Source organism: Lutjanus erythropterus, chromosome 19, assembly GCF_056507025.1.
Source record: "Lutjanus erythropterus isolate fLutEry1 chromosome 19, fLutEry1.hap2, whole genome shotgun sequence".
Classification (NCBI taxonomy): Eukaryota; Metazoa; Chordata; class Actinopteri; order Lutjaniformes; family Lutjanidae; genus Lutjanus; species Lutjanus erythropterus.
The window spans coordinates 31,110,086-31,136,763 of NC_139335.1; the positions used below are offsets into that span (position 1 = coordinate 31,110,086).

At 39.3% G+C, this 26,678-nt stretch overlaps 2 protein-coding genes across 2 annotated transcripts in view; both read right to left on the bottom strand.

Annotated features, from left to right (window-relative positions):
- Positions 1 to 2,614: 2,614 nt before the first annotated feature.
- hspb9 (heat shock protein, alpha-crystallin-related, 9) lies at positions 2,615 to 4,687 on the bottom strand. The gene is made up of 2 exons (XM_084744154.1): positions 4,297 to 4,687; positions 2,615 to 3,282 (listed from the first exon to the last, which is right to left on the bottom strand). The coding sequence occupies exons 1-2, from the start codon at positions 4,518 to 4,520 to the stop codon at positions 2,820 to 2,822; spliced, it is 687 nt and encodes a 228-aa protein (XP_084600280.1). The 5' UTR covers positions 4,521 to 4,687; the 3' UTR covers positions 2,615 to 2,819.
- Positions 4,688 to 10,090: 5,403 nt separating this feature from the next.
- LOC146310119 (uncharacterized) overlaps positions 10,091 to 26,678 on the bottom strand; it is a 97,954-nt gene continuing 81,366 nt past the window's right edge. The window contains 7 exon segments of the mRNA XM_084743350.1: positions 10,091 to 11,240; positions 11,340 to 11,474; positions 14,851 to 15,174; positions 15,427 to 15,720; positions 15,869 to 16,162; positions 18,934 to 19,235; positions 19,514 to 19,850. Of these exon segments, the coding sequence (XP_084599476.1) occupies positions 10,843 to 11,240; positions 11,340 to 11,474; positions 14,851 to 15,174; positions 15,427 to 15,720; positions 15,869 to 16,162; positions 18,934 to 19,235; positions 19,514 to 19,850 (2,084 nt within the window). The 3' untranslated portion in view covers positions 10,091 to 10,842.

Consider the following 26,678-nt stretch of genomic DNA (forward strand, 5'->3'; position numbering starts at 1 on the left):
AAAGGATCTCTCAGGCTGGAGCTAACACAAGCACAAATCACATTATTGAGATGAGAGTTTTGTATGTTTAGAGTGAACCGGCCGACTGTATAAACAGTGTCCTCCTCTGAGGAAATCTGTCTCCAGGAGAAACAAAGTTTATCACCTCACTGAGCTGGAGATCCATCATCATTATGACCTCATAACTGTCGCCATGGAAAATGTGCAGTCATTTCCCACAAAGTGTGTGTGTGTGTGTGTGTATTGAAGTGTCCCCAGTCGTCATGGTTATGCCTAAGGATCGTCATCTGCAAGTTTTGCACGCTTTTTTCCACACCTGTACACACACACACACACACACACAAACACACACTTGCATCTGTATTACTCGTCTGCCAGCAAAAACGTCACTCTGGAGGACGTCATTGTACATTCGTGAGCACATTTGGTTCTTACGACTGTGGCGATGCAAGAACTTACGCACATGCATACACAAATACATGCACAGTCACAATCACATACACCTACACACAACAAAACCCCTGTAGAGCCTGTGAAGACATTTCATCCTGGGAGGACAATTATGAAACTTTGAGGAGAGATAGAGACAGTGAGAACCATACAGGAAGCTTATTAAAGAGCAAGAAAGAAAGGAAGACAGAAAGACCTCAATCTATAGATTGATCCATTGATAAAGGGTTTTAAAATTGGGGATATCAACAGTGTGTTAAAATGTTGTGTAAGGATTAACATTGATGTGTCATTCTTTACCCATTTATACTGACATTTCTGCAAATATTTTCTCAGCTTGGATGAATTATACTAGACTTTGCCTCCTCAAATGTCCAAAAATAGACAAAACTTTGTTGCAAAACTGTAGCATGGGTAAATAATTGTGTCAAAAGTGTTGGATCATTTGTTATCAATTACACAACACAGGGTTGTACAATGACATCAGAGTTGTAGTTCCTTCATGATACATGATACATGCAAAATACAACATACAGATAATTAATTAAATTCAGAATGGAATGGGAGAAAATGTGAAGCAATTACAAAATAAAACAATACATAGAAGTATTTATATATGTACATATGCACTTGTGACCCAGCTGGATTCAGGACATCATGCAAGTTATCTGTTTGTATATACACCAAAAGTGGTGTGGTTTGAGGTGTGATGACAGCGAGAGGCGACCATGGAAACACCTGAAGAGGTAAGTGTAAATACTGTGAGCATTGGTTATATCAGAATATTGGAAGAAGAGCAAAGAATGGCAGTGAAGGCTTTTCTCCACGGGAAAGATGTTTTCGCTCTTCTCCCAGACGACTTTGGCAAGAGTTTGATCTGATTTGTTCAAGTTAGCCCATGTTAAATGTGATTGACAGATGGTTGATCCAATCACCTGCAAAGTGCTTAGCCTTTTACAAACAGTTTCTAAGGATGACTTCCCAAATGGTTCTGTGCGTCTACAGCTGTATTTTTGTCATTGAGTGTCATTCGATCAATGATGTTTAATATAAAGTTGACATTGTTTGAGAAGTCTTTGTTATGACAGATCCTTTTATGTAGCTTTGTGTTTTAACATGACATGATGCGTCTGGTTTTGACATTGGTTGTCATAAGACCATTATAAATGTGTCATAATTATCCATGGTGGTACTTTTTAAACCTGTCATAAAGATGTCATTTAGTGTCATTACACTGTCAAGTACTTTTTTTAAGAGTGTCCTAAATAATTCTCTCAATGTCAAATTGTCATAGACATTGACAGGTTATGTTGTTTTGGTGTATGTCAAGTTGTTATAACACAGACATCGTCATGTTGTCTGGGTTTACATTAGGTCATCATAACAAAGACATCTCAACTACTTGCAATGTTTGACAGAATGACACTTATGGAAAACAGTCAGAAACATAATAGAACTCATATTCATGACGGTTGTCATGTCATGGTTATGATGGTGTCATGTCAGTTCTATTCACACCCCTTCAAATAAAGTGTTACTGAAATGACCCCCTATTAAAACTGATAGTTGGAACATGTTCTGTTGACTATCAGAGAAACAGGGACACTCTGTGCTACTGTTGGATTCTTTAGAGCTAAATTTTCTGTCTGTTGACAATTTACAAACTAAATTCCAATTATCTCCATTGGGGATGCCAGAGGATTAAAAAAATTGCGTGGCTATATACCACAAGATATATGTATGATTTTTTTTTTCTGAACTAAGCTTCTATAAAATGTCTGAGGTTTGTTTCTTTTCTCCTCTCCTGACATGCCCCCTTCTTTTCTCATAATGCCTTCATTTCTTCTCTCCCCTGTTGTGGCGCCCTCGGGGAGGACTCATAAAACATTAAACTGCTGCTTTTGTTTGTCACCTGCTCCTGCGCGCCATCAAATAACTTCTCCCCAGGAAACCACACGTCACCAGAACCTTTTAAAGTTACTAATTTTGTCACCTGAGGGGAGTTAAATGTAATGCTTGCATTTAGGACTTTTCTCTCTCCTGCAGGTCCGTCTGCAGTAAGTTGGTTGCTGGCACCATCCTGTGGTCACAGCAGTCCATAACAGAGGTAGTTGTGTGTTGATTTCATAATCCCCTGCACCATGCAGACACCACTGGCACTCAGTTTCATTTTCTTAAAATCAAACACTTTATTTCACGAGTTTATACAAATTGCAAATAATTATAAAATAAATATTTTCTTCATTTTGTAATGGTAAACTTTACTCAGTATAGACAGTCTTTTAGTGGAAGTGTGTGTGTATGTGTGTGGGAATAAAAACATGCATTAAAAATGTGTTTTCATTCAGTAAGTGTGTGGAGTGTGTGCATCAGTCTGTGTGCTTCTCCTCTGCCTTATCCTTGGTGATGGGAAATTCCAGCGATGTCCTGAACCGAATGGGCACCTGACGCTCCTCACCGATTGGCTGCTTGGCCACAGGGGCGTGGATACGCAGCTGCCCGTCATCCATCAGGGAGCAAGAGAGGCCGGACAGATCCAGGTGGGCGGGCAGGTCGATCTTCTGGGCGAATCCCATCTGAGATGAGGCCGAGGAGCAGAAGGAGGCGCTGGAGGAGGAGGAGGAGCAGGACTGACTCTCTTCCGCGCCAGCCTGCTTCATGGCCACCACCGCCAGCTTCCGCCCCTCCAGTTTGACGGTGATGTCACTGGGGGCATAACCGCGAGCATCTAGGGTCACCAGGAGGTCGCCGTTGTTGTCTGTGGCCGGCTGAGCTTCCTTGTGCAGCTCTGTGCTGGGTGTCTCTCTCTGTTGCTCATCACCATCACAAAGCCTGGAAGAGAATCAGGATTTGGATCAAAACCAACTCCGTGACTCCACTGGAGTCTAGGGGCGTTTTCAAACCTGCGTTAATTAGAAATTGGGCCTTGGTTCATTTTCCTGAGCACAGCAATTGTACTTGTGCATGGGCCAAAATACCCAGACTGTTCCCTCTAGTTCTGTCCTACTGTGCTGTGATTGGCCAGTACCTGATGCCTGATGCTAGCTGTGAGTGCCAGTGTAGACATTGGCAGTTGGGAGGAGTTAAAGATTATAAAGCAACAATAGATGCAACTATAGACTTTTAGACATATTTTAGACATTGCTGACAAATTATTTTCAGTTTTCAGTTGCAGTTTGTTTAGTTTTTGGCAAGAAAAGTATGTTGTTAGGTTTAGGTACCAAAACAACTTGTTTAAGTTAAGGAAAAGATTGGGTTGTGGGTTAAAATATACCCTGTCACAACATTAGAAAGGCTTCCAGGTTATACCAAGGACCATTGAGGCAATGAGTACTAGCCAATCCCAGTGCTCTAGAACTAGGCAGAACAGAAAAAAGACACCAAGACCTTTAAGACCAAATGGTCCTGATCCAGTCTAACTAACGCTTGAGAGATTTGTTTGTGGTGGTAATGTGATCCGACCTTAATTTGAACCAACTACAAAGCAAACTACTACAAGTTTGAGCTAAACGGCTCCTGTAGACAACTGCATTTTGCATGCTGGGATGCGGAAGAGTAAAATCCACAGTTGCTAGCAACTAGCTGGAGAATGATTCAAGGTCTGATCAGACTGAACAAAAAAGTACTCTTCTCTTACTTGCTCCTGCCAAAGACACATTTAACCATCTAATATCTAATAAGCCAACGTTCTCATAAGAATTTACGTGATGCATTTTGATTCACTTAAAGAAACTGAGTGATAGGGGAAAAAGTATTAACTCAGCTCATAGATACTTTGGACCAGAGCAGACCAAGCCCAACACATAGCAAGTCAGGTGTATCCACTAATTGATTTATTGTGCGTACCTTGCCAAAGTGGAGGAAATGAGGGGCAACTGGCGAAGTCTGAGCAAATGAGGCCCATCGTGGAGATCCCTCAGCAGGCTGTCAGCCAGCTTTGCTCTCTGGTTGAAGAACTCTTGCTGCAGTGAGGAGAGGGCCTCGTGACGCAGCGGCCACAGCAGCCTCTCCTGGCTGAAGAAAGGGTCATCGCCGAACAGGCTTGTCAAGGCTGCATGCTGGGACATCATGTCAGCGTCGGAACACAGTTCTTGACAACAAAAACTTGACTTTGTTTAGAAGGTGACCGTTGTGTATTGTAGCCTCCTCGTTTCTTGGCTGCCAGTCTCCGGTGAAGAGAGAGAGAGTTTCCAGAGTTTGTTCTTGTGTTCTTTCAGGTAGTTTGGGAGATCTCACAAGACTCCTCTCCCTTATATACCCCAGCTGTCCTGACCCATCCCTCCTCCCACCATTCTATTTACACCCCATGAGCTCACAGCTGTTTGTTAGTGTGTGGCAGCGAGGTCAGGAATGCCCCCGCAACTCATCAAAAGGCTAAAGACAGCTCATGGTCATATCCTGTTTGGGTTTGTGTGCATGTGGCTGTGTTCACACCACAGTCCCATATGTGACTTCTACCTCTTAAAATGCGGCAGATTCTGATTTCTAAAGTGTGAACAGAAAGACATTAGCTCATTGTGTCATGCAGCAGTATGAGAGTGTCCGACGACGATAGTGAAAAGACACTCCTCTCAACCCAACATTTCATATGGACTCCTTGATTTGACTCTGATTTGATTTCTGCCTAGTAACTACACTCTGACATTTAGTTTTGAGTGATTGCATTGGAGTGACTTAAGAAAAAAAAAGAACACACATCCCAATAAAAATTTTTAACTGTAAAAAGTTTTTTTTTTTTATCATATTGAGTTCAAGTTATTATTTGTTTGTTTTCAATCATTTTACTGCACAGTTCTCAGTTAATTTAATTATATTTTACTTCTTGAGTGAACTGCTAGACAGGGGCGTTTCTCAAAGGGGGGTATGAGGGGGCACTGCCCCCCAACTGATTGGACACCCCAAATGCGACCCCGTTATGTGGCACTTAGGGTGATATGTGGCAACTGTTTGATGAGTGGGCTATTTTCAAATGTGCATTCTTTTATTTTGCATGTAGTTTACTTTTTAATTTGTTGCATGGTTACTTTACTTAAGTAATAAATCATAAAAATAGAAGTAATTTTCATGATGGTGTGCGGAGGATAAATTTAGGAGTCTCACAGCTTGACGAAAAAGGTACAATGGAGGTACAATTTCCTTTGTGGACATAAATTATGGATGTTTTATATTTGTAAGGTGCCACATTGGTAAGACTATTTAGCTTTCAAATAAAAATTTTCCACACAGGAATGTTGGAAATTGTAAGAAACTATAATGTTAGTAATTAATTTAGAATAGATATGAGAAATGGTAGATGCACATATGTATGCATTCTTCATGCCATCCCTGCATAAGCTGGTGCCCCATATTTGGAAAAATTAAGAGAGTTAATGTAAATTTTCTGTAAATGGAATAAACTGTAATTAAATGTCAAACTGTAATATAAATATATGAGCAAATGTGAGCATTTTTTAAATTAATTCAGGCAGATATAAGATCATATGATAAAAAATAAATGTCATAAAATGTGCTGAGCTTTTGATGTACCATAATTCAGCCTCCACAAGGCTAAGACTAACCCAGAAAAAAAAAATCTGTGGAAATAAATTCAGGTTTGAAAGCAGTTAAGTTTCAGGAAGTACACTTTTCACATTCGCTTTCATGTCAAGAATAATAGATGGATCAGTACCACTCTCATGTTTGTACAGTAAATATGAAGGTACAGTACAGCCAAGAGTTGGTTAGCTTAGCTTAGCATAAATACTGGAAACAGTGGTAAACTGCTAGCCTGACTTAGCTTGCCTTTGTCAGGCCAATCTATAAATGCAAATGCATTTTTTATTTCCAAGAGGCGCTATCAGCAGCAGCAAAATGCATTTGGATGCAGCTGAATAGACCTACAACCAATCACAGCAACAAAACATGTGACATAGCATAGTTGGTATATTACATTTAAAAAATGTCAAAAGCTTCAAAGCTACAGATTCAACAGATAAATTGTTCCACATTGGCCGCAGCTATTTTGGTTGTTTACGAAAATGCCTCAATAGCCAACTAGGTCACACACAGTCATTATATTAAATCTGCCCCGTATGAGATAAACGGTTGTGATCGGCCTGACAAGATCCAGGATGAGTATGAATGGGAGGGGGGCCACACGTTTTCTTGTAAAACATCTCCTTGCAATACATATCTGCTGCAATTCCAGCCACCCCAGGTGAATTTGTGCCCATCCACATCTTTCCATTGACTTTATGTGCAAAATCTACTTCTGTTCTGTCTGATCTCACAGTTTTTGTAAGGATTTAACAAACAACATGATGTATTAATTACTGAGCTTTAGGGGCGCTGTTGGTGGACATTACATTTACACAAAGGTATTCTAGGTGCTCCCTAAATTTCTAGGGTTTATGCTAAGCTAAGCTAACCAGGTGCTACTAATAGTTTCATATTAAACATACAAGGGAGTGGTATGAACCTTTTCATTCATTCTTTCATTCATTCATTCAAACTTTTTGTTAATGTTGAGGAATTGAGAGTGCCTGATTTTACAATGATACAAGACTGAACTGTAAAATTCCCGTACAGATAAAAATTACAATTTTTTATGGTAGATATTATGTTGTTAATGTAAATCATGAACAAAATGGGATCAAAAATTGAACCTTAAGGCACACCCCTTGATAGGGGAAACAGTGTCAGATAGGAGCAGAGTGTCAGATTGGGTAATGAGACAAAATAACTGACAGTTACTTTGTTTATACTTGATAAGGCACTACCATTAATTTTAAATTGACCTATTGAAACCAAAAAAGGACAGGGACAGTTCACGCCAAAATCAAAAAATACATATTTTCACGCTGGGCTGTAGTCCTGTTTATCCATCTAGATTCTTTGGGTTTGAGTTGCTGAGTTTTAGAGATATTGGCCATACAGATGTCTGTCTTCTCTTCAGTATAATTGAACTAAATGACCCAGTTACTAAAGATAATTCACAGACTTTGTTGTGAGTAATTTCACACAAGAACTAGTTCTTTCTATTAGAAATAAAGTAGTTCCAGTAGATTTTAAGGTAGTCCTGTTAGATTCTACGGCAGAAAGAAAGTAGTTCCTGCATGAAACTGCTCACACCAAGGTCTGTGGATTATCTTGGTCATGATTTTTTCATGAGAGAGACATTGCTGTATTCTGAAGGCACTCTACTGCTGATATCTCCAAAACTTTGCAACTCACACAAAAGGAGTATAAATGGATAAATAGCACTACAGGTAAGTTTCATTTTTTGTGTGTAATATGATGACTATTTTTTTTTTGGCTTAAATAGATATAAACTAACAATGAAGAATCTGACTTCAGCAGCTGTTCAGACTTTTAATCCTGCAGTGTGAACAAAGCCCGTCTTGTCTCAGGTTACGAGGCTTCATAACGGCTTCTTCGAAGGATGAGCTCACAGCGCTAACACTTCACAGAATCTGTCTGCATGTGTGCGTGAGTGTGTGAAGCCAGCGTGGCATTACAAGGAGCCTGTGTCAGAATCTATTTGTGGCTTTCTAGGTGTGACACTGTAAAACTGCCGCCACGTCATTGGCTCAGACAGTGAACTGGCTTGTGTGTGATTGGCTGAAACCAGCTGCATGCCTCTGGTATTTCTCACTTCTGCTTTTTACTGTATGTTGAGATAAAATAGATATACAACATCAATCTCATATTTAGACTGTTGTAACAGTTTTAGTGTTGATCTTCAAACATTTAATACTACCATTGTAACATGAGTTCTGTCTTTGTTGCCAGTGTCATAGAGGTGTAACTAATATTTAGGTTTTATGCTTTTGATTGAACAGATTATATTAAGTGTGTATGGTGAGTTTGGATACCCACATTTGGACTGAAGGTAGATTAAGACATCATCAGACTGAAGAAAAGACAGATAGTAAGCTTTGAGTCACCAGGAGGCCTCCTGTAAAAATAAAAAAGTGTGTCAGTGAACCAGGGGATGCCAGGGACCGAAATAGAAAGGGAGATTCAAGATGGCTCCCGATTCCTGAGCTATAAATTACTGGGTTATTATTATACCACCCAGTCAAGTCTAGTCATTATTTATGGTTGTGTGAGACCATCAAACTTAAGACCCCCTCATTTATCATATCTTAGTTATGTGTGGGGGAAAAAAAAGATGGACAAGAATATTTAAAATAAATTCTCTTAGAAATTTATTGCAATAAAATATAAGTAAATAAATACGTTTAAAAACCACATTAACAAAAAATACTTCCAATACAGATGTACTCCATTTATAATTGGATACCTGAACCAAGTTGTGATTATCCCAAAAGAAAAAAAAAAAAAAAAAAGGAAAATACACCTATTCACTTTCTTGCTGAATGCTAGAAGAGAATATTACCAAACTCACATCTGAACGCTTAATACAGTATGTAGCTGGAGCCAGCAGCAGGTTAGCACAAAGACTAGCCTGGCTCTGTCAAAAGGTCACAATATTCACCTAGCAACACCTCTAAAGGTCGCTAATTAACAACAATTTCATTCATATTTTGGTTAGCAGTTTTCCTGTGTTTCCAGGCTTTATGCTAAGCTAATCGACAGCAAGCAGTTGCTTAATATTTAGCATACAGAAATGAAAGAATTTGGACTCCCCCTGACTAAAGATTTTCCTAGTTCATCGGTAGTTGTGAGTTTAAGCCAAAAGTGGATAAGCCATTGCACATTTCTGATATTAATTTGATCATTTAAATATATGTTTTTGGAGCATAAAGAGAGCCACCTGTTAAATGCACACCCAGCAAGGAGACTCAACATTTAGTTAATTTATTTCAATAACCTCACACAGCTGTCTGTGTTTAAAACAAGAGAATTGATAACATACAACTTCACAAAAACTTCAAATCCCCCCAGATGCTGTATTCTCTGACAGCTAGCCTCCATTGATCTCAGAGGCTCTATCCTATAGGAGCACTGACTCAGCTAACTTACAGCAGCAGCAATCTCAAATGGATTTTGAGGTATTTTGGTTTCTGTGACTAATGAATAAATGAAAACTTGGTCGACAAAGACTCTTGGCACCAATTAATAGTTAAATCAACTGTTAGGAGGCAGCTTTAGTTTCAATGTTCTTATCTAATTCTCAGCAAAAAAGGTTTATTCCTTTAACTGTTACTACTCATAATACAAGAAGATAAATGTAGATTAACCGGTAAGATAAATTAACATAAAAAGGAGTTTGTGATCGATCACAGTGACAAGGTCTTAATTTAAATACATTGAAAAGAACCATACTGGACTTGGATGGTTCTCCAAAAACGTGGACCTGGTAAACACAACCTCCTTTGGACACACTATATGTGTGCTATGTATAACAGACCATTGTGTGAAGAACTGGCTATTGTATAGTACTGTTCATAGAGGAGCAATAAAACCTTTTTTAAAATTAATCTTTTGTGTCAAATTATTTATTTTTTTGGGTGGGTAACCATGTAATAAGCAGGATAATGTACAGTAAGCACTGTACTGTATATTATCTCCTACATGTGCTGTTTTACAACCAGCAAAAACTGTTATATCACAACTTTTATCAACAGACAGAAAGAAAATTACATTATATGCCTCTAAATTTCTTTCAGATAAAATGTTATCTTTTTTAGAGTCACAACAGCTCAAACTGGCTCTTACTCAGAGTTAAAAAATAACACTGTGCACCTCATGCAGCCAGGGGAGGCTTCATCCTCTGCACAATGGGATGTCTGTGCAAAATGTTATGGCAATCAATCCAACAGTTGATCAGAAGTTTGTGTAGGGCTTTTGTGTAGCTACTTTAGGTAGGGCATCTGTGCAATACTCTGAGGGTGATACTGTATGTTAATTGTAGTTTGATTGTACATGTGTGTGACTGTGTCTCCTGTGTTCTCTCGAATGTCCAAGACAAATTTCTCCTAATCTGATCCAGATATTTCAGCCTGGAATAACCAACGACCAACTGGTCATCCTCAGAGCTGCTGCACTAGTCTGGCTATTAGTGCTCCAAGACCTTGGAGGGCATAAATCACAGTTTTTGGACTCAGCACCTGGACAAAAGAGAAATACAGTCCAATGTTTGACCAAAATTTCTGTCAATCAGGAAGAGCAAGAATTTGCATCATTTGTTTCTGGTTTGTCAAAGTGATTCAAATATGCATTCAGGAGTTTTGGTAGTTTATCTGGGTATATGCAGTTCAAAAGATGATAACTGAGCGACTGGCCAATTGTCCTGAGGCAGTCAAAGATCAGGATACAACTCCTGCAGCATCTTTCAGCATTTATCACCTCCATCAATTTGAATGGTGAGTCATGACTGTAAGATTTTAACAGTTTGTTGATTTGAGTCAATCGAGTTTCCATTTTCTATCTAACCACTCAGATACCTTAAAAGTTTGAATAAATGGTCTCATTGTCTGCATTAATGTCTGCATTTTGTTCACCAAATGAATTGGTTACATTTTCATAGTCAGCTTCATCATCACTGGTCTCATCTTCTTCTCCTTCTTCCTCTTCGTCTTCCTCTTCCCCTCTGTTTTCCTCTACACTGAAACAGAACTCCGTGGCTGTTGTGAAATTTGCATCAGGGCCGGCTTCTTCATAATCATGATCTTCATCACTCTCTGGCTCTTCATAATTATCACTCTCATCTTCTCCTGCTCTCCCTGCTTCCTCTTTGAGGTTCTTCTTGATGTCCATTACATCAACATTCACATAGTCCTCCTCCTCCCACTCCTCCTCCTCCTCCTCCTCGTCACGTTCGTAAAAGTTCCCAACTCTGGCAGCTAAGGAAACAGAAGCATTGACACAAAATATGAATACAAGCGCTTTGATGAAAGTGTGTATTTAAAATGGGAATACTGTGTGTTTTGGTGAGCACAGACATTGAGTTTGGAAGAGGACTGCAGGCTGCTTGGCTCGTCGTCTTCTCCTGAAGACCAGACAGACCACCAACAAGACCAGCAGGAGCAGCAGCAGGAGACCAACAGCTACTGATGAGACCAGCAGCAACAAAGACACTAAGAGAGAAAAACATTGATCAGTTTATCCTTCTAAACATGTCTGATTAAGTGTAATGTACTGCTACTTCTTCTCTCTAAATGATCTACTTGATTCAAACTAGTCTGGTTTCACGTGCGCTCAGTCGATTGAATCTGCACCACTGTCATTGTCTTAAGACCCCAACACATGATCAGCAGTTAAAAACACTTTGAGCTGCCTGTCCTACTGTTTTCCTATGGAGCGAGTGATGGTGCCCCACTAAGTGGTGGTGCACTGTTCAGAAATGCTGTTGCCCACTGCAGTCAAAGTTTAAATCATTATTATTTAAATTATTTTAGCTTTGCCCTTGCACTGATCTTTCAAAGTGCAACCCACAGAAGATCTCACAAGAGTGATTATTTCAATATTTGTGCAACGTCATGGTGAAGGAACAACATACACAAATCTTGCAAGTCTTTCGCAAATCAAGGATTCCCTTCCAGACACAACTAAAGAAAAGTATTTCAGGGATCCTCAAAGACTGTAACACAACATTTAAAAAAAGACAATGATCTTGCTAGTAAACGTAACATATGGCAAAATGTGAACAGTCAAGTCGGGCTGTAAGATTTGTGAATACTATAGTTTATGAAGTTAGCGTAATCCAAAGCTAAACGTAGCTCAGCTGTTTGTATAGCAGTCAGATAGGACACAGTGGTTGTAGCACTGTGCTTTGCCTTTCTGCGCCCTGCCTCTCAGTGAGTCCAGGACAAATTTCTTATCATGTGAAGACCACTTTAAGGTTAGTAGGAACTGAAGCCTGGTCATCAGTTGTTATTTTACTGGACCTGGTAGCCTGTGACTCAAAAAAATCCTCACAGGACAACCATTCAAATTGGCACAGTAAAAATTAAGTAAATTCTACAGCACATCTGGTCTTCAACCAGCCAAAAACAGCTCATGTCACTGCACTTTTCATTATTCTCTACTGGAGTCCCTACCTCATGAGGCAGCTGGATTCACAAGATCCTACAACAATACATCTTGCCAGGCTTCAAGTTATCCATTTATGTCTGCACCAAAATTGGTGTAGCCAATCAGCATCCTAGGAGGGACTACTTGCAGCTATGGGCGTGCATAATCGTGGCCTGGCCTCCTGATGCTGTTTTTCTGATGTAATCTGATGTTTCCATGTCACAGATGATGAAGGAAGGCGTTTAAACATGAGATCAAAAAATATCAGACTCATGAAGGCTGATGCTGATCAACAGTATGTATGAAAATGAAACTATCAGTGGCTTCACAGGCGAGCAGCTGCACAGCATCATATCAACGTGCACACACACTCGCTCTAGACACTGAGCTGAACTGTTCACACATGCAGCTCATCTGGATTTATGACTAGAGAGCTGACAGGGTTAAATCAGACCAAAACTGCAGACATTTGTCTTCACACATACAGCTCGTCTGTGTAGTTTCTAGATAACTGCAGAGTTGCAGTGCATGTGTGAGAGGGTGTGATGTTGTTGTGTGATATGGTTATGATTATGGATAGATTATGAAATATATCTGGTAACTAGAGCTTCCTTTACTTCTATTAATTTATTAATGTTTAAGTGTTCTGTAGTCCCTGAGGAGAGAGAGAGCAAGAGAAAGAGATCATGCAAATTAACAGACATGAAGACACAAAACAAAACTGATCGCTTGATAATGAGGCGTGATGTAACTCAGATTTATCAGTGAAGTGTGTGAACTACACTGCAGACTTGAATCTGCTGTTACTCTGACTCATATGAACAGGTCCAGCACTGGTTAAATGAGTATCAGTAGATCCATATATGCTTACTTCCTGTGTGAAATGCACGTTGAGGTGCTGTTTCACTTCCTCTTCCTCTCCTGTACATAAATAATGATCCTTGTCATTCAAATGAATACCAAAAGCATGCACAGAATTTTATATAATGTCATTAAATAGACTGAGTTTCTCTCAACATCCTCAGCTCTGACTAACATGCAGGGCACCCACTTGGTCTGCAAGACACTGATTCAGTGACAGCACCTCAACCATTTTCCATGATGCAAAACTATGTATTCATTCATGCACAACTGTGTCATTCACATAGTTGTTGCTTTTCTTCTGTTGGTATCCAGTAAAGTGAATTTGAATGTTTTTGCATCAACTTGGATATTTCATTGGCTTTATCATGATATCTCCAAAACTCACCTTGCATTCTATCATTTGGTGATATTTTACTGTTAATACTGTCTGCCTTATCTGTGTTTTTTATCATTGAAAGTACATGCTAACCATGGATTGGGTGAAACAAGCACCATGTTCGAGCATAAAGTTGTTTACAAGTGTACTTCATTCACAAAACACCTTAGGGCACCTCAGACCTGCAGCTGTATGTCTTGGACACTCAGGTGAAGTGAAGAGCAGGGCAACCAATCACTACCTGGTGGTTAGTTGGATCGGGGAGGGGGCCTGGGCAGACCTGGTAAACCCGAACATGTAGTCAGGGTTAAGTGGGAATGCCTGGTGGAGCCTCCATTGTAAAGATGCTCATCATTGCAGATCATTGGTGCATGATGTGAGGTCAACCTAATAACCTGCTGGTGGACACCAGGAGTGAGGGAAGCCATCAAACTGAAGAAGGAGGCCTTTCGAGTTTGGTTGCCCCAGGGGTCTCCTAAAGCAGCAGACGGGTCCAGTAGGCCAGAAAAGACCACAGCTTTAGCAGTCATTGAAGCAAGAACCCAAATGTGGGAGGACTTTGGTGCGGCTATGGAGAAGGACTTTAGTTCGGTGACAAGGACGTTCTGGCAAACTGTTCTAAGAGGGGAAAGGAGGGCTTGCCCCAGGCTGGGGATATTGTCGGTGGTGAAAACAACTCTTGAACTCTTTGAAGAACTCCTGAACTCAACCAACACGTTCTCTCAGCTATATATCTGGCAGACATTGCTGAGGTAGTCAAGATGCTGCTCATACACTGTTCCCTCCTGGAACAGTTTATTCCATGGTGGATGGGAGTCAGCACCTCCTAACTTGAGCTGGAAAATGGTGGAGAACCGTTAAGTTAACCCAAGCAAAGGAGTTTAAATAAATCTGTACAGCAAAACATGACTTTGAGAAGTCTGGTTGGTTTTTTTTCAATTCAGGAAGTAACCACAATGAAGTTAAGTTTCTGTTTCTCTTCAGTTTTGCCCACTGTCTCTCTTGTTTCTTTGTCTTTCTCTCTTTCTGTTCTATAATTTGTATCAAGTCTTATTTGTGTGGTCAAAGGATGAATAAAAAGATATCACACCTGAAAAACTGCAAACCTGACTTATGAATATACTTTCACAATTACTGAACTGTGTCATTCAGTTATTCACGGTTATAAAAACATTTAGCTAAATTCTCAGGGTACTTACATTTAATGACAACAATAATCTGTTCTGTCTCAGGAGAAGTGAATTTCCTTGAGGACAGTGTGACTTCATACACACAGCTGTAGTTTCCCTGGTGTTCATACTCAGCTACAGGGAAGTTGAAGGAGGCTGAGTGGTTGACTGCTGGCTTGGTGTCAGTGATGTTGGAGCCAGAGAAGATGAGAGAGAAAACACCTCCAGGATAGCTGGAGTTAATGGAGCAGGTGATGATGAAGCTGTAACCCCTGGTGACCTCTGCACCTTCAGGACCCCAGACCAACCCTCTGTTAGGAGATGTCAGGGAGATGCTGGGCTGCTGCAGTGGCACTACAAAAAAAAAAAAAAAACAGGATTAAGAAAAAAATATTCCTCCTAGATTTATAAATATAATTAAATAAATGTATTATTTTTTCTGAAGAGCTGCTGTTGCAAAAAAAGAACTCCAATAATCACACACACTGTCACAAAAATAATGTTTGGATAATGTGTTTCTTGTATAATCTGTTCTTATGTTGTCATCAGTATAATATAACAATTCTAGACAGTTTATTTTATTGATTTATTTGTTAGTTTTCTTACCAGTGAGAGACAGTCTGACAGAGTTACTTTGGGGTGAACTGAATTCTCCACGTGAAAACCTTTTCTTATACTGACACTGGTACAATCCTTCATTGTCAAAGTTGACTTTGAGGATACTGAAGGTAGCAGAGTTGGTACTTGATGTTTGGGTCCTTGTGAATGAACCTGAGGTTTTCTGCAGGATGAATGTTCCACCTAAAGCCTGAGTTGAGATCGAACAAGTGATGTCAATGTTCTGACCCCAGGCAACCTGACCAGCAGGATTCATAGAGATTCTGGCTTTTGGGAAGCTCACTGAAAAAAAAAAAAAAAAAAAAAGCACAATATTAGTGTTAAATGTGTTGCCTTTGAGCTGAGCTATACTTATCTTGACTTATCAGTTTGCTTCTTTTGATTTACTAGTGAATGAAACATTCAAGAATCAGATATTTTTTTCTCTTACCAGTAACAGAGAGTCCGACAGAGTCACTTAATGGGGAGCTGAAGTTTCGACTTGAAAGCCTTTTCTGATACTGACACTGGTATGACCCCTCATTGTCAAAGTTGACCTTGAGGATACTGAAGGTAGCAGAGTTGGTACTTGATGTTTGGGTCTTTCTGAATGAGCCTGAGGTTTTCTGCAGGATGAATGTTCCACCTAAATGCTCAGCTAAGACTGAACAAGCGATGCTGACGTCCTGACCCCAGGTAACCACACCAGTAGGATTCATAGAGATGCTGGGCTTTGGGAGGCTCACTGAAAAAAATAATACAATGATCAAGCTGAGACACCGTTTTCAGTGCTGCACCTTTAATCTGTTGAGTATTAAATGGAAACAAATTATTTAATTCTAACAAATATGTATGCTCATGACTGTCCCTTTTCTTTGGGTTTTATTTTGTTCTTGCTTCTTCTTCTTGTTTGAAATATACTATTGATTTTTGGTGGAGTATTCCTTTAAAATTGCTTCTTGTAGAAGATTATTACAATGAAATATGTTTTAAAGAATGAAATAAATACACCACCTACACTGGTCCAGTTGTGGTAACTGCTTGGTTTCACTGTTCAGACTTCATGAATATCCTGTCAGTGCAGTTTTAGGGCAGACATTACAGATAAGTGATGTGAATCAGTTAGTGTACTTCTGTACTTCCTGCTTTGAGTGCATAAGTGTGTTCACATTGACATTCAAGCAAAATGAAGTGTGTTGTACACGGGTGAAGTGAGTACACGGGTGATGAACGCAAAACGGCCAAAAAGTTGAGTGTGGAACGCTGTATGAGGAATTAGCCATGGTGACTTCAGTGGCTGCAGTGAACACCAAATTATAGTCTTGTATGTATTTTTAGCAATAAATACCACTGTAGTGCTATTTGATTGAAGCTAACAACACATTTATTTGTTTAGATTTGTAACATTTTGGAAACACAAATCAAATAATCAAAATATTGGTGCATTTTCCCCCAATAGGAGGAGGGAGATGGAGATTATATCGTATTTTTAACCTCCCAAGCCACAAAGGGCAAACAAAAGCAAATGAAATTAAAAGGACATTCATGCTAAATGAGGCAAAATTGATCATAAATGAATAAACAAACTGGTAGTTGTTTTTGAGGGTGGCAGTAAAGTGCCGCCTGGCTTCAGTTTGAAGAAGATGCATTCCAGATTGCCAGAGGACGATGGCTGTCCTCGATTTGAGACACTGTTGAAATTCGCACATTACACAAGTGAGCACATAGTGTGCAAATTGTACTCCATGGCCATGTTCTAAAGGAGGTATTTGAAACACAGCTAATATAGGGGTATTTTACACTGTGAATTGTTCACATTCAAAAGTTTTTATTTTGGAATTTTATTTTGAAAGTACGTGCTTGTTTGCTACCTTCTGTGTCACTTGCACTACTCTATTATCAGTGCTGGACAAAGTACTCAACCCCCGTACTTGAGCCAAAGTACAGATACTCCTGGTCAAATATTACTCAACTACAAGTGAAAGTTGTCAAAATTTTACTCAAGTTAAAGTACCAGAGTACTTGTTTTCAAAATACTTAAGTATTCAAAAGTACATGCTTTTAAAAATAATTAAGTATTCAAAAGTACAAATTACAAAGTACATTTTCTAATATCAATACATGTTGTATTGTTTTCATGATGCATTTACAGAAGCTTGTATCTCTGAAACCATCTAATGATGCACTGATGCTTGTAGAACCACTCTGCTACACAAGGTCTTCCACCTATAAAAACTTTAGCATAGAAATACAATCAAAAACTAAAAGGACAGCTGTTGTCTACATGAATTATGTGGTATTTTTCACCCCGATAAAAACAATCCAACATTAAAAGCCTACCTGGAATTATTTCTCTTTTTCTAATTATAATAACATCTTGAGATTTAATTTAGTCTTTCTCCTGTCGTCACCATTACTGAGTTTAGTTTGAATGAAAGAGGGAGAGTTTGCTTGTTCTTGTTACAGAGTGCCTGGATGAAGTATTTCTGCTTTTACATCAGTCCCAGTTGAGAGCGAGTACTGTGATTGGTTTCCTTCTGTGAGGAACACAGCGTGCAGCCAATTGCAGTCAAAAGTACAAGATTTGTCTTTGAAATGTAATGGAGTGAAAGTCATAAGTTTCCAAGAAAACAAATACTCAAGTAAAGTACAGATACTCAAAAAACTTAACTTAAGTATAGTACTCAAGTAAATGTACTTCGTTACTGTCCACCACTGTCTATTATGCATTTTCCTTTGTCACAGCAGAAGTCACTGAGAGTGTGAGGTCAGGCTAATGTAACACAACAACTCTGTCTTTGTGCTGCACAATTTGATTAAAAAAAAAGAAAGAAAAAAGGCCATATTGTGATTATTATGACTGAACTTACAATTGCGATATGATTAGTGGAAATGATCAGTTTTGCATCACAATTTTCATGTTCACTGAAGAAGAAACTATTAAAATCATGATATTGTGGTATTTATTGGGATCTGTTCCAAACAAACATGTTTTCTTTCATCTGGAGAACAAGATTTTTAGGCCAGGTTTCTGCAGCACTACAGTGCTTCATTAGAATGACGTTTTCTCACATTTTCCCCTCTTCAAAAAAATGCAGTTTTGTGTCTGGTTCTGTCATTTGGATATTCCACTTAGCTTGTGGAAATTAGCCTCACAGAGTGATATAAGCTAACCAGCTAGCCCAGCTAGCTTGCTGTATTACAGTGAACACACAGTTACTGCAACAGTTGTTTAGTATTCACACAGTCACAGAGAGAATACTGATCTCATTTTCAGTTCTTAAATGTTCTTTAATGCTGCTATCAGTGACAAGTCATACATCTGCAGTAAAAAACTCGGCCCAGCTGCCCCCTCAAAGCAGTCCCCCGAGGACAAACACCTTTAAGTCTGTAAACTGTGCTGCCTCCCAGTATACAAGACTCAGAATTGTGTTCTTTTGTCTCTAAGGCTGTTGTTATGATTGTTATTATGACAACACACAGTATATCAGACAAGAGATTCATAATTCTTCTCACCTGAACACACCACACCAGCGTCCTCACTGTGTGAACAGTCATGTGTCCCAAATCTTCTGTGCTGACACTCAGTTAGAGAACTTTCACTTCCTGAACAGCCCACCTCATCAAGCCAGATTTTTCCAGTTCCTTCACCAAATAGGGCTGACTGAGGGGCACTCAGTGCTGTACCACAACCCAACTGTCTGCACACAACCTTAGCATCATTTAAGTCCCAGCTGTCATCACAGACTGTTCCCCAGACACTGCTGTGTTGGATTTCAACTCTTCCAGAGCACCGAGTAGATTCAGACCCAGCTAATCTGATGGGAACACCTAAATTCAGAGCATAGAAATATAATCATTGCAGGATATTGGCATTGATTTGGCAAAATTTCTGATTCATCCACACTGTTCATCACTCACACAGAGCACAATATAAAACTTGTCACACTCGATCAAACATTTAATAAACTTCTTCATCTATATTACAGTTTAATTCACAGTATACTGAGCAACATTTCACACTTGTTATTCTGCTCTATAATTCTAACAGCAGGCTGCAGGGTGAGCTTACAGGAAATTATACAGAAAAAGACACATTTTTCTCACAGTTTTCTCACCTGAACACACCACACCAACGTCCTCACTGTGTGAACAGTCATGTGTCCCAAATCCTCTGTGCCGACACTCAGTTAGAGAACTTTCACTTCCTGAACAGTCCACATCATCAAGCCAGATTTTTCCAGTTCCTTCACCAAACAGGGCTGACTGGGGGGTTCTCAGTGCTGTACCACAACCCAACTGTCTGCACACCACCTTAGCATCATTTAAGTCCCACTCATCATCACAGACTGTTCCCCACTGGTTGTTGTAATAGACTTCAACTCTTCCAGAGCACTGAGTCGACCCAGACCCAGCTAATCTGATGGGAAGAGCTTTTGGGAAATAAGACAGAACATAAAAAACAATATTTTCATATAATACACAGAATGTAAACCGAAAACTAAAAGGATGTTTATGCATGACAGGAGAATGGACTGACCTGCAGCAGTTAAAGTTGAAGTCAAGAGGAAAGAGACTGTGTGTGAAGAAAAAAGGCATGACTGATTACTTTCTGTAATTTGAAAATGCAGGAAGAAAAGTTGTTTCTGTCTGAGATATAAGTGGAGAGAAAGATTTAGAAATTCAAAAATGAGACGTTTTCTTTTGATGCTATACAATGAAACTGCTTTACCGCGCAAAAAGTTGCAGTCTGAATTAAATTTTGTAATGCCTTCTTACCCAAAGCCAAGCAGTGAAGCTTCTTCTGTTGCATGCTCTCCATGACTGACAAAAAGTCTGCAACGCTGCTCTGTATCATTTATCAGTGACAACACAGACGACAGACAACTGAACTATAAACCACAGTGGCGATACACATAAACACTTCACACTGCCTGCTCTTCCTGGAACACTTCCTCTTTGTTTTTGTTGCTGTTTTTTTCAACTGAAACTACAGAGAACTCAGCAGAAGGGAACCCTTAGAGCCTTCTAAGTCAAACATATCAGCATTTCAAATGTTATATTTAAACATATTTGATCTGTCATTTAATAATTAAACTATTTTCTTCTGAATCAAAATCTTTCACTTCATTTTTTCTCAAGTTTGCTTCAGAAATGAAAGGGCTGCTGTACTGAAAACAGTAAAAGATGCATGTACATGCCACCCCCACACAAGTCAGTGTCTCACTTGGGCCACACCCATCAAAAAGGGTCTGGAAACACAACTGACAGGGAGTTCCAGAGTTTAGGAGCCCAGATTACAAAAGCCTTTAGTCTTCAGCTGGAATTTAAGAACAGGGAAGATCCCTGCTGGAGGATCTGAGGCTGCACTCTGGCTGGTAGTGCAGCAGGTTGGGGGAGACTCTTTGGTTCAGTGGATAGCACTGTCACCTCAGAGCTGAGAGAATCTGGGGGGAGGAAGTTTGCGGCTGATGCCTTTTAGTGTGGACTTTACTTTAATACTATGGGCACCAACTTGAGTTGAATGTTGGGGGGCAAAAGATTTCGCCTATATAATGTTAAGGTGTGATGTGGTGAGGGGCAAGGATTAATATTAATATTTTCTAAAAAAAAATTGACAGATTTTCCGTTCCAGGAACAGAGGCAAACTATCCTGATGAGTTTGTGTTCCACAACTGACAACTTTAGTGTTTTATCTTGTGGTATTGATAATTGTTATTGAGGCATAAGAACATAATTTCAACATTAACCAACATCATAATGAACATAATATTAACTGCAGGCTGCGTGCAGCTTGACGTTTGCTGTGGCTGCATGCGAGGATGAAATGCCAAGTTCAGAAGTTCAGCCTGTGATCTGTCACTGTCTGACCGAACAGGCTAAAAGAATTTTAGAATTTTTCATATTTTAAACAACCAAAATTCATTAAATCAAGTCATTTGGTGTTTCCAGTGTCATGATATTGAGCTGTTCTGTTCACATTCAGAGGCTGGACATCTCACACCATGTGCACTTCAGTGTTCAACATAGTTGGCTTAATAAAGTTAATGATCACTCAAAGTTAAAAAGTAAAACTCTTTAAAAAAAAAAAAAAAAGCTCACACACACTTGGAGTAAGGCTCCGGACTCTGGATGCAGTCTGGTTGATTTTAAACCGGTCTAAAGCAGTATCACATTTTACAATGTGAGCCAACAAACCTTCATGATTTACAATATCAAATATAGAGATAACATCAAGTTAACACTGAACAATCACCAACAGCAGGAAGATCATGTATCATGTGTGCTGTAAAAATCTATTTTAAAAAATAATATTCATAAAAGACATAAATCTTGATGGAATCTTTCTTTTCTGAAATTTTGATAAAAAAGTATTGTTGGCAGATATCCAAATCAAGGATCAAGGCAGGGCTTCTTGTGAAACTGGTGGACTACTGCATATTTAAGGCTGGAGGGAAAACATTCAGTGGAAAGAGAACTTATAAAAGTCACAGTGATTTTTGTTACCTTTGCCACAGTAAGAGATATGGGTCAATAAGTTCTTTAAAACAATGCATGTCTGGATAATTCTTTCATAAGTTTCCAAGTGTGTAACATCAAAGTGAGACTCATCTTCTTTGTCTAATCCCATGCAGTCGGGAAAGTAGCCAAGACTGATGCTTACATCTTTCATCACATTATCTAACTACAATATTACAATAAGTCTGTCACCCATAGACAGTATGTCTCTACCTGTATAATTTTGGTAACTTGACAAATCACATGGTTTATTACTCAGAGCCATCTGGGAAATTGTTCTTAGAAACTGTTTGGAAAAGGGCAGGCAATTTAAACAGAAAAAAAAGAAACGTTTGGCAAGTGATTGGATGAACCATCTGTCTTTCATGAGACATGGGCTAACTTCAGCCAATCAAATCAGCAATGCGAATGACATAATAGGAGAGTTATCTTGCGAGGCAGCTGGTTTTGCAAGACCAAGTGAGAATTCTTTGGTTCTGTGTAGCAAACATCTGGCGTGTCAGGTTATTATCAGAGGAGCCAGTTGGCTCTTGCAGAAGCCAGTTTGGAGTGAATATATCTTTTCCACTGCCTTCTTACAATGAAGAAATACTCTCTAGCTCTGATACACTGATCTCTTCAGGAGCCGCTGTTATTTGTTTGAGACGAGTCACTTCTATGGACAATCGCTGTCGTCACACCTAAAACCACACACGTAGCTGCCAGCGGTCGATCCTAAGACACTGATTGGCTGCACCACTTTTGGTGCAGATACAAACGAGTAACTTGAAGTCATGATCTCATAAATCCAGCTGCCTCACAAGACAATTTTAGCCTTTTCTTGATCGATCTATTTTGGAATTTTTAATGGGGATGTATCATATGTGTAAGATATTTGTTTACAGTGCAATTCTGTTGGAACGTGTCCAAAATTACACTCTAAAACACTGAATTTTAAAGCCACTTGTTTCTTCTCTCCCAGAGCTGGGAAAATGTAATAATGGAACTAAAACTTTTGTGTTTTTTAATCAACAGAAACCTCAGGCCTTAAGTATCACTTCTTCAAAATGCTTCTCTACAAGGCTTTTGACCAGACAACTAAATTTGGACTGTGCATTATAAAACAAAACATAAAAGAGAGAAGAAAACAAATGTCCAGAAAAGAGGTATGTTCTCAGAAAAGTGGAAGCTGGTATCTAAATATTTAAGAGTGCATATCGACAAATTACAAGTTGTACGGATGGAATTTTTCATCATAGCTAAATGTTTAATAGGAAGGTTTCCAGGGCAGTCATGCACAGTTCAGGGCAGGGGTCTCAACCCAGTATGGCCTTGGACCCCAAATCACAATTCATCCTCTACAAAAGCCTAAAACCAAATCCTGTAAAGTCTTCAGACCATGCAATTTAGGGTCTTATGTACATTTGAAATGGGCATGTTTGCGCTCAGAGATTTATTACAAAAACAATTAATCCCACAAAACAATCACAGAAAAATTCATATCAGTCGCTGTGTGGAAACAGTGATTTAACCTGGTAGAAATAAATACTGGTTTGAGTGTATATTCAGAATAGTTTCCCTGCTTTATTTTGCTGTTAGACAGCCTTAACTGAGGGGGAAGTGAAGTCGCCGTCTCTGCTGTCTTCACATCCACAAAACTCCATTGAAAAAAAATGATTTTCCCTTGCAGGGCACGGGAGCTGCTGGTCTCACTTTCTCGTCTTGTCCTCAGGAAAATAAGTGTCTGTGTGAGCAGCTTATTATAATGTGGGCTGATAATGTAATATCAGTTTAAGTTGAAAAGAAAAGCCTGGCTTAAATTAACTTGAACTCCCACTCGAGGCTTAAGCAGTTCCACCAGTCTAGTCAACACTAACTCAAGACAGACTTAAACATGCTGGCACTGTGAGCAGAACAGAGAACAAAAGTATCCCAAAACAGTCAACTGTCAGACAGAGGATAATGTGTCACAAAAAGAAAAGAAAACAAAAGTGTTTTTCTTCTCAGCAGCAAAAAAAAAAAAAAACCTGCAGATTGAACTATGTTAAGAATATTAAAGCTACAGGCAGCATTGACTGGGCTATTTAAACAAGCTAACAAGACTCTGAATTGTCACATGTTTTGGACACCACAGGAAGGAGTTTGATGCCACTTCCTGTCTACACCAGGTAGCGCCACAGCACGGTCATTAATTTTGTAACATAAAATTAGTGTCTGTGCTGTAGTTCCAGTATGTTAAGTTTAGACATCACTGAAAATTTCATGTAAATCAGATGACTATCACACGTGGCTTGCTTCCTGTGGTGCACGCATGAGTAAAACTCTTGATTAGGATGGAAATGTGATCACGAAGGGACTCTTACCAAGCATGTGAAGGGGCTGATTGGATTATTTATACTCAAATTACAGTAACTTCCTGTTTCATGGCGAGATGTCAAACCTCGACACCATGCCACGCCCCTCAAGAATACCAGATCTTTTAATCACATCTAGACGGCACACAATGATTCTGCAGTCAATATGATCAATTCTCAAGTAGGAGTTTGTTAAAATACAACACATGCAAAGCCTCAAAATTGACCACAAAATTTAAAAATAGCCAACTTCCTACTGGGTTCAGGCTGTAACTCCAAGAGGCTTTTTTGTAGGCCTGGACATGGTACATGTGCCTACTGATTTTTGTACATGTTGATGAAATGTACCATGGGGGTGTGATGGAGCCATTTTGAAACACTAAATAAATGTTATCCTGTAGGCTGAGTATCTTATAAAATATGACTATGAAGCATAACGTTACAACAACAACAAAACTTGACTCCACGCCACAGTGACATCCTTCAATAGGTAAATCTTTTTAGAACCTTTACCAGAGGAGTACAGTGACTGATAGAGAGCTGAACATGATAATGTCACAGTGAAGTTGACCTTTGACCTTGGGATAAGGATAAATAAAAAACCTGTGGCGAGGAGTTGCCCACCCCCTGGTAGATGCCTCAGGAGGAATATAACAAAGTCTGTCTTGTGCAGATTGGACAAAAGCTTTTAATGCACACGAGTTCAGGCCAGAGAACCAATAACATTAAGGAAAGCAGCAAAAGTAAAAGAGGTTATCCTCCATTTGTCACCTCTAAAATTAACAATTACAAACACCTCATACAATTGATTAATTAATTCTTCAGTGTACCTGGGAGTCAATAAAAAGTCTCTTTCATGGCCGAGGAAGGAAGAACCTGTTGTGGAGGCAGCAGAGAACATATATAGTGACCAAGTCAAACCAAATAACACACAAGGGGAAAAAAAGATGGACGCCAACTACAACTAATACAAGACAAAAACTAACTAAAGCCTGACCCCCCCTCTGACATGGCAGCACATGGTTTGGTCTGATGAGCTGGCTTTCAGATTTAAGAGGCCCCACCCCTCAGACACACCTTTTGCTCAACCAGGAAGTGAACCGCCCCCAACAACCACAGTAAGTCAAAGACAAAGAAACACATGGTTAATATAACTGAAAAGAGCTGGTTTAACTCCACAGTGTGAGAATGTGTTCACTCCATTTAAACAGAGTGAGAGTGTGTTCACTCCATTTAAACAGAGTGAGAATGTGTTCACTCCATTTAAACAGTGTGAGAAATGTGTTCACTTCATTTAAACAGAGTGAGAATGTGTTCACTCCATTTAAACAGTGTGAGAAATGTGTTCACTTCATTTAAACAGAGTGAGAGTGTGTTCACTCCATTTAAACAGAGTGAGAATGTGTTCACTCCATTTAAACAGTGTGAGAAATGTGTTCACTCCATTTAAACAGAGTGAGAGTGTGTTCACTCCATTTAAACAGAGTGAGAATGTGTTCACTCCATTTAAACAGTGTGAGAAATGTGTTCACTCCATTTAAACAGAGTGAGAATGTGTTCACTCCATTTAAACAGAGTGAGAAATGTGTTCACTTCATTTAAACAGAGTGAGAATACAAGCAAAGTAACAAGATTAACATCAAACAAACTGTGTCATGTGAAATGTTTGGGTGTGGTTGATATGAACCTGTGCAGGTGAGTATGAATTGCTGTTAGCATCAGTGGCAGTTAGCATGGCTGTTAGCATGTGTGGCTGTTAGCATCAGTGGCTGTTAGCATGGCTGTTAGCATCAGTTGCTGCTGGCATGGCTGTTAGCATGTGTGGCTGTTATCAGGGTTGTTAGCATGAGTGGCTGTTAGCATGACTGTTAGCATATGTGGCTGTGGCCAATAAACATTTAGCACTCTTTTTAAACACACCACTTGTACAGAGCAGCAAAATATTCTCTGTATCTCCAACTGTGTACAGACATGAGCCAAAAGTGGTAAAACTACTGATGTTAAAAGTTATTAAAAGATTGAGCTATCATTGAAGGGTGTGGCCATGGCGTGGTGTTGCATATTGATTGTCTTCCAGGTTTTAATAATGTGTTGGACAGTTGTTAACTCAGTTTTAGTAGTTTCATCAATCTCCTTACTTGTTTTCTTTGCTTGATGCAGGACAATAATTTGACTCTTCTGAAAAAGAGTAACATCTTTTCCATGACCACAGGATATGTCTTCTCACGTGGTTGTTTAAGAAATGAAAAGATGGCTCTTGATCAAACATTACAAAATAACTGATGCATATGTTAACACAGTTTACACACAATTAAAGGCTTTTGAACAGGTTTATTAGTCTGTACTAGTAATTTATTGGGTACATTGAATTTCTGAAAAAAAAAATGCTTGAAAGAACAAGAAGCTGTT

Coding starts and splice junctions, on each gene's coding strand:
- hspb9 (XM_084744154.1), bottom strand. CDS start 4,520: ATGATGTCCCAGCATGCAGCCTTGACAAGCCTGTTCGGCGATGACCCT. Junction 3,283..4,296: donor ATTTCCTCCACTTTGGCAAG/GTACGCACAATA, acceptor ATTCTCTTCCAG/GCTTTGTGATGGTGATGAGC.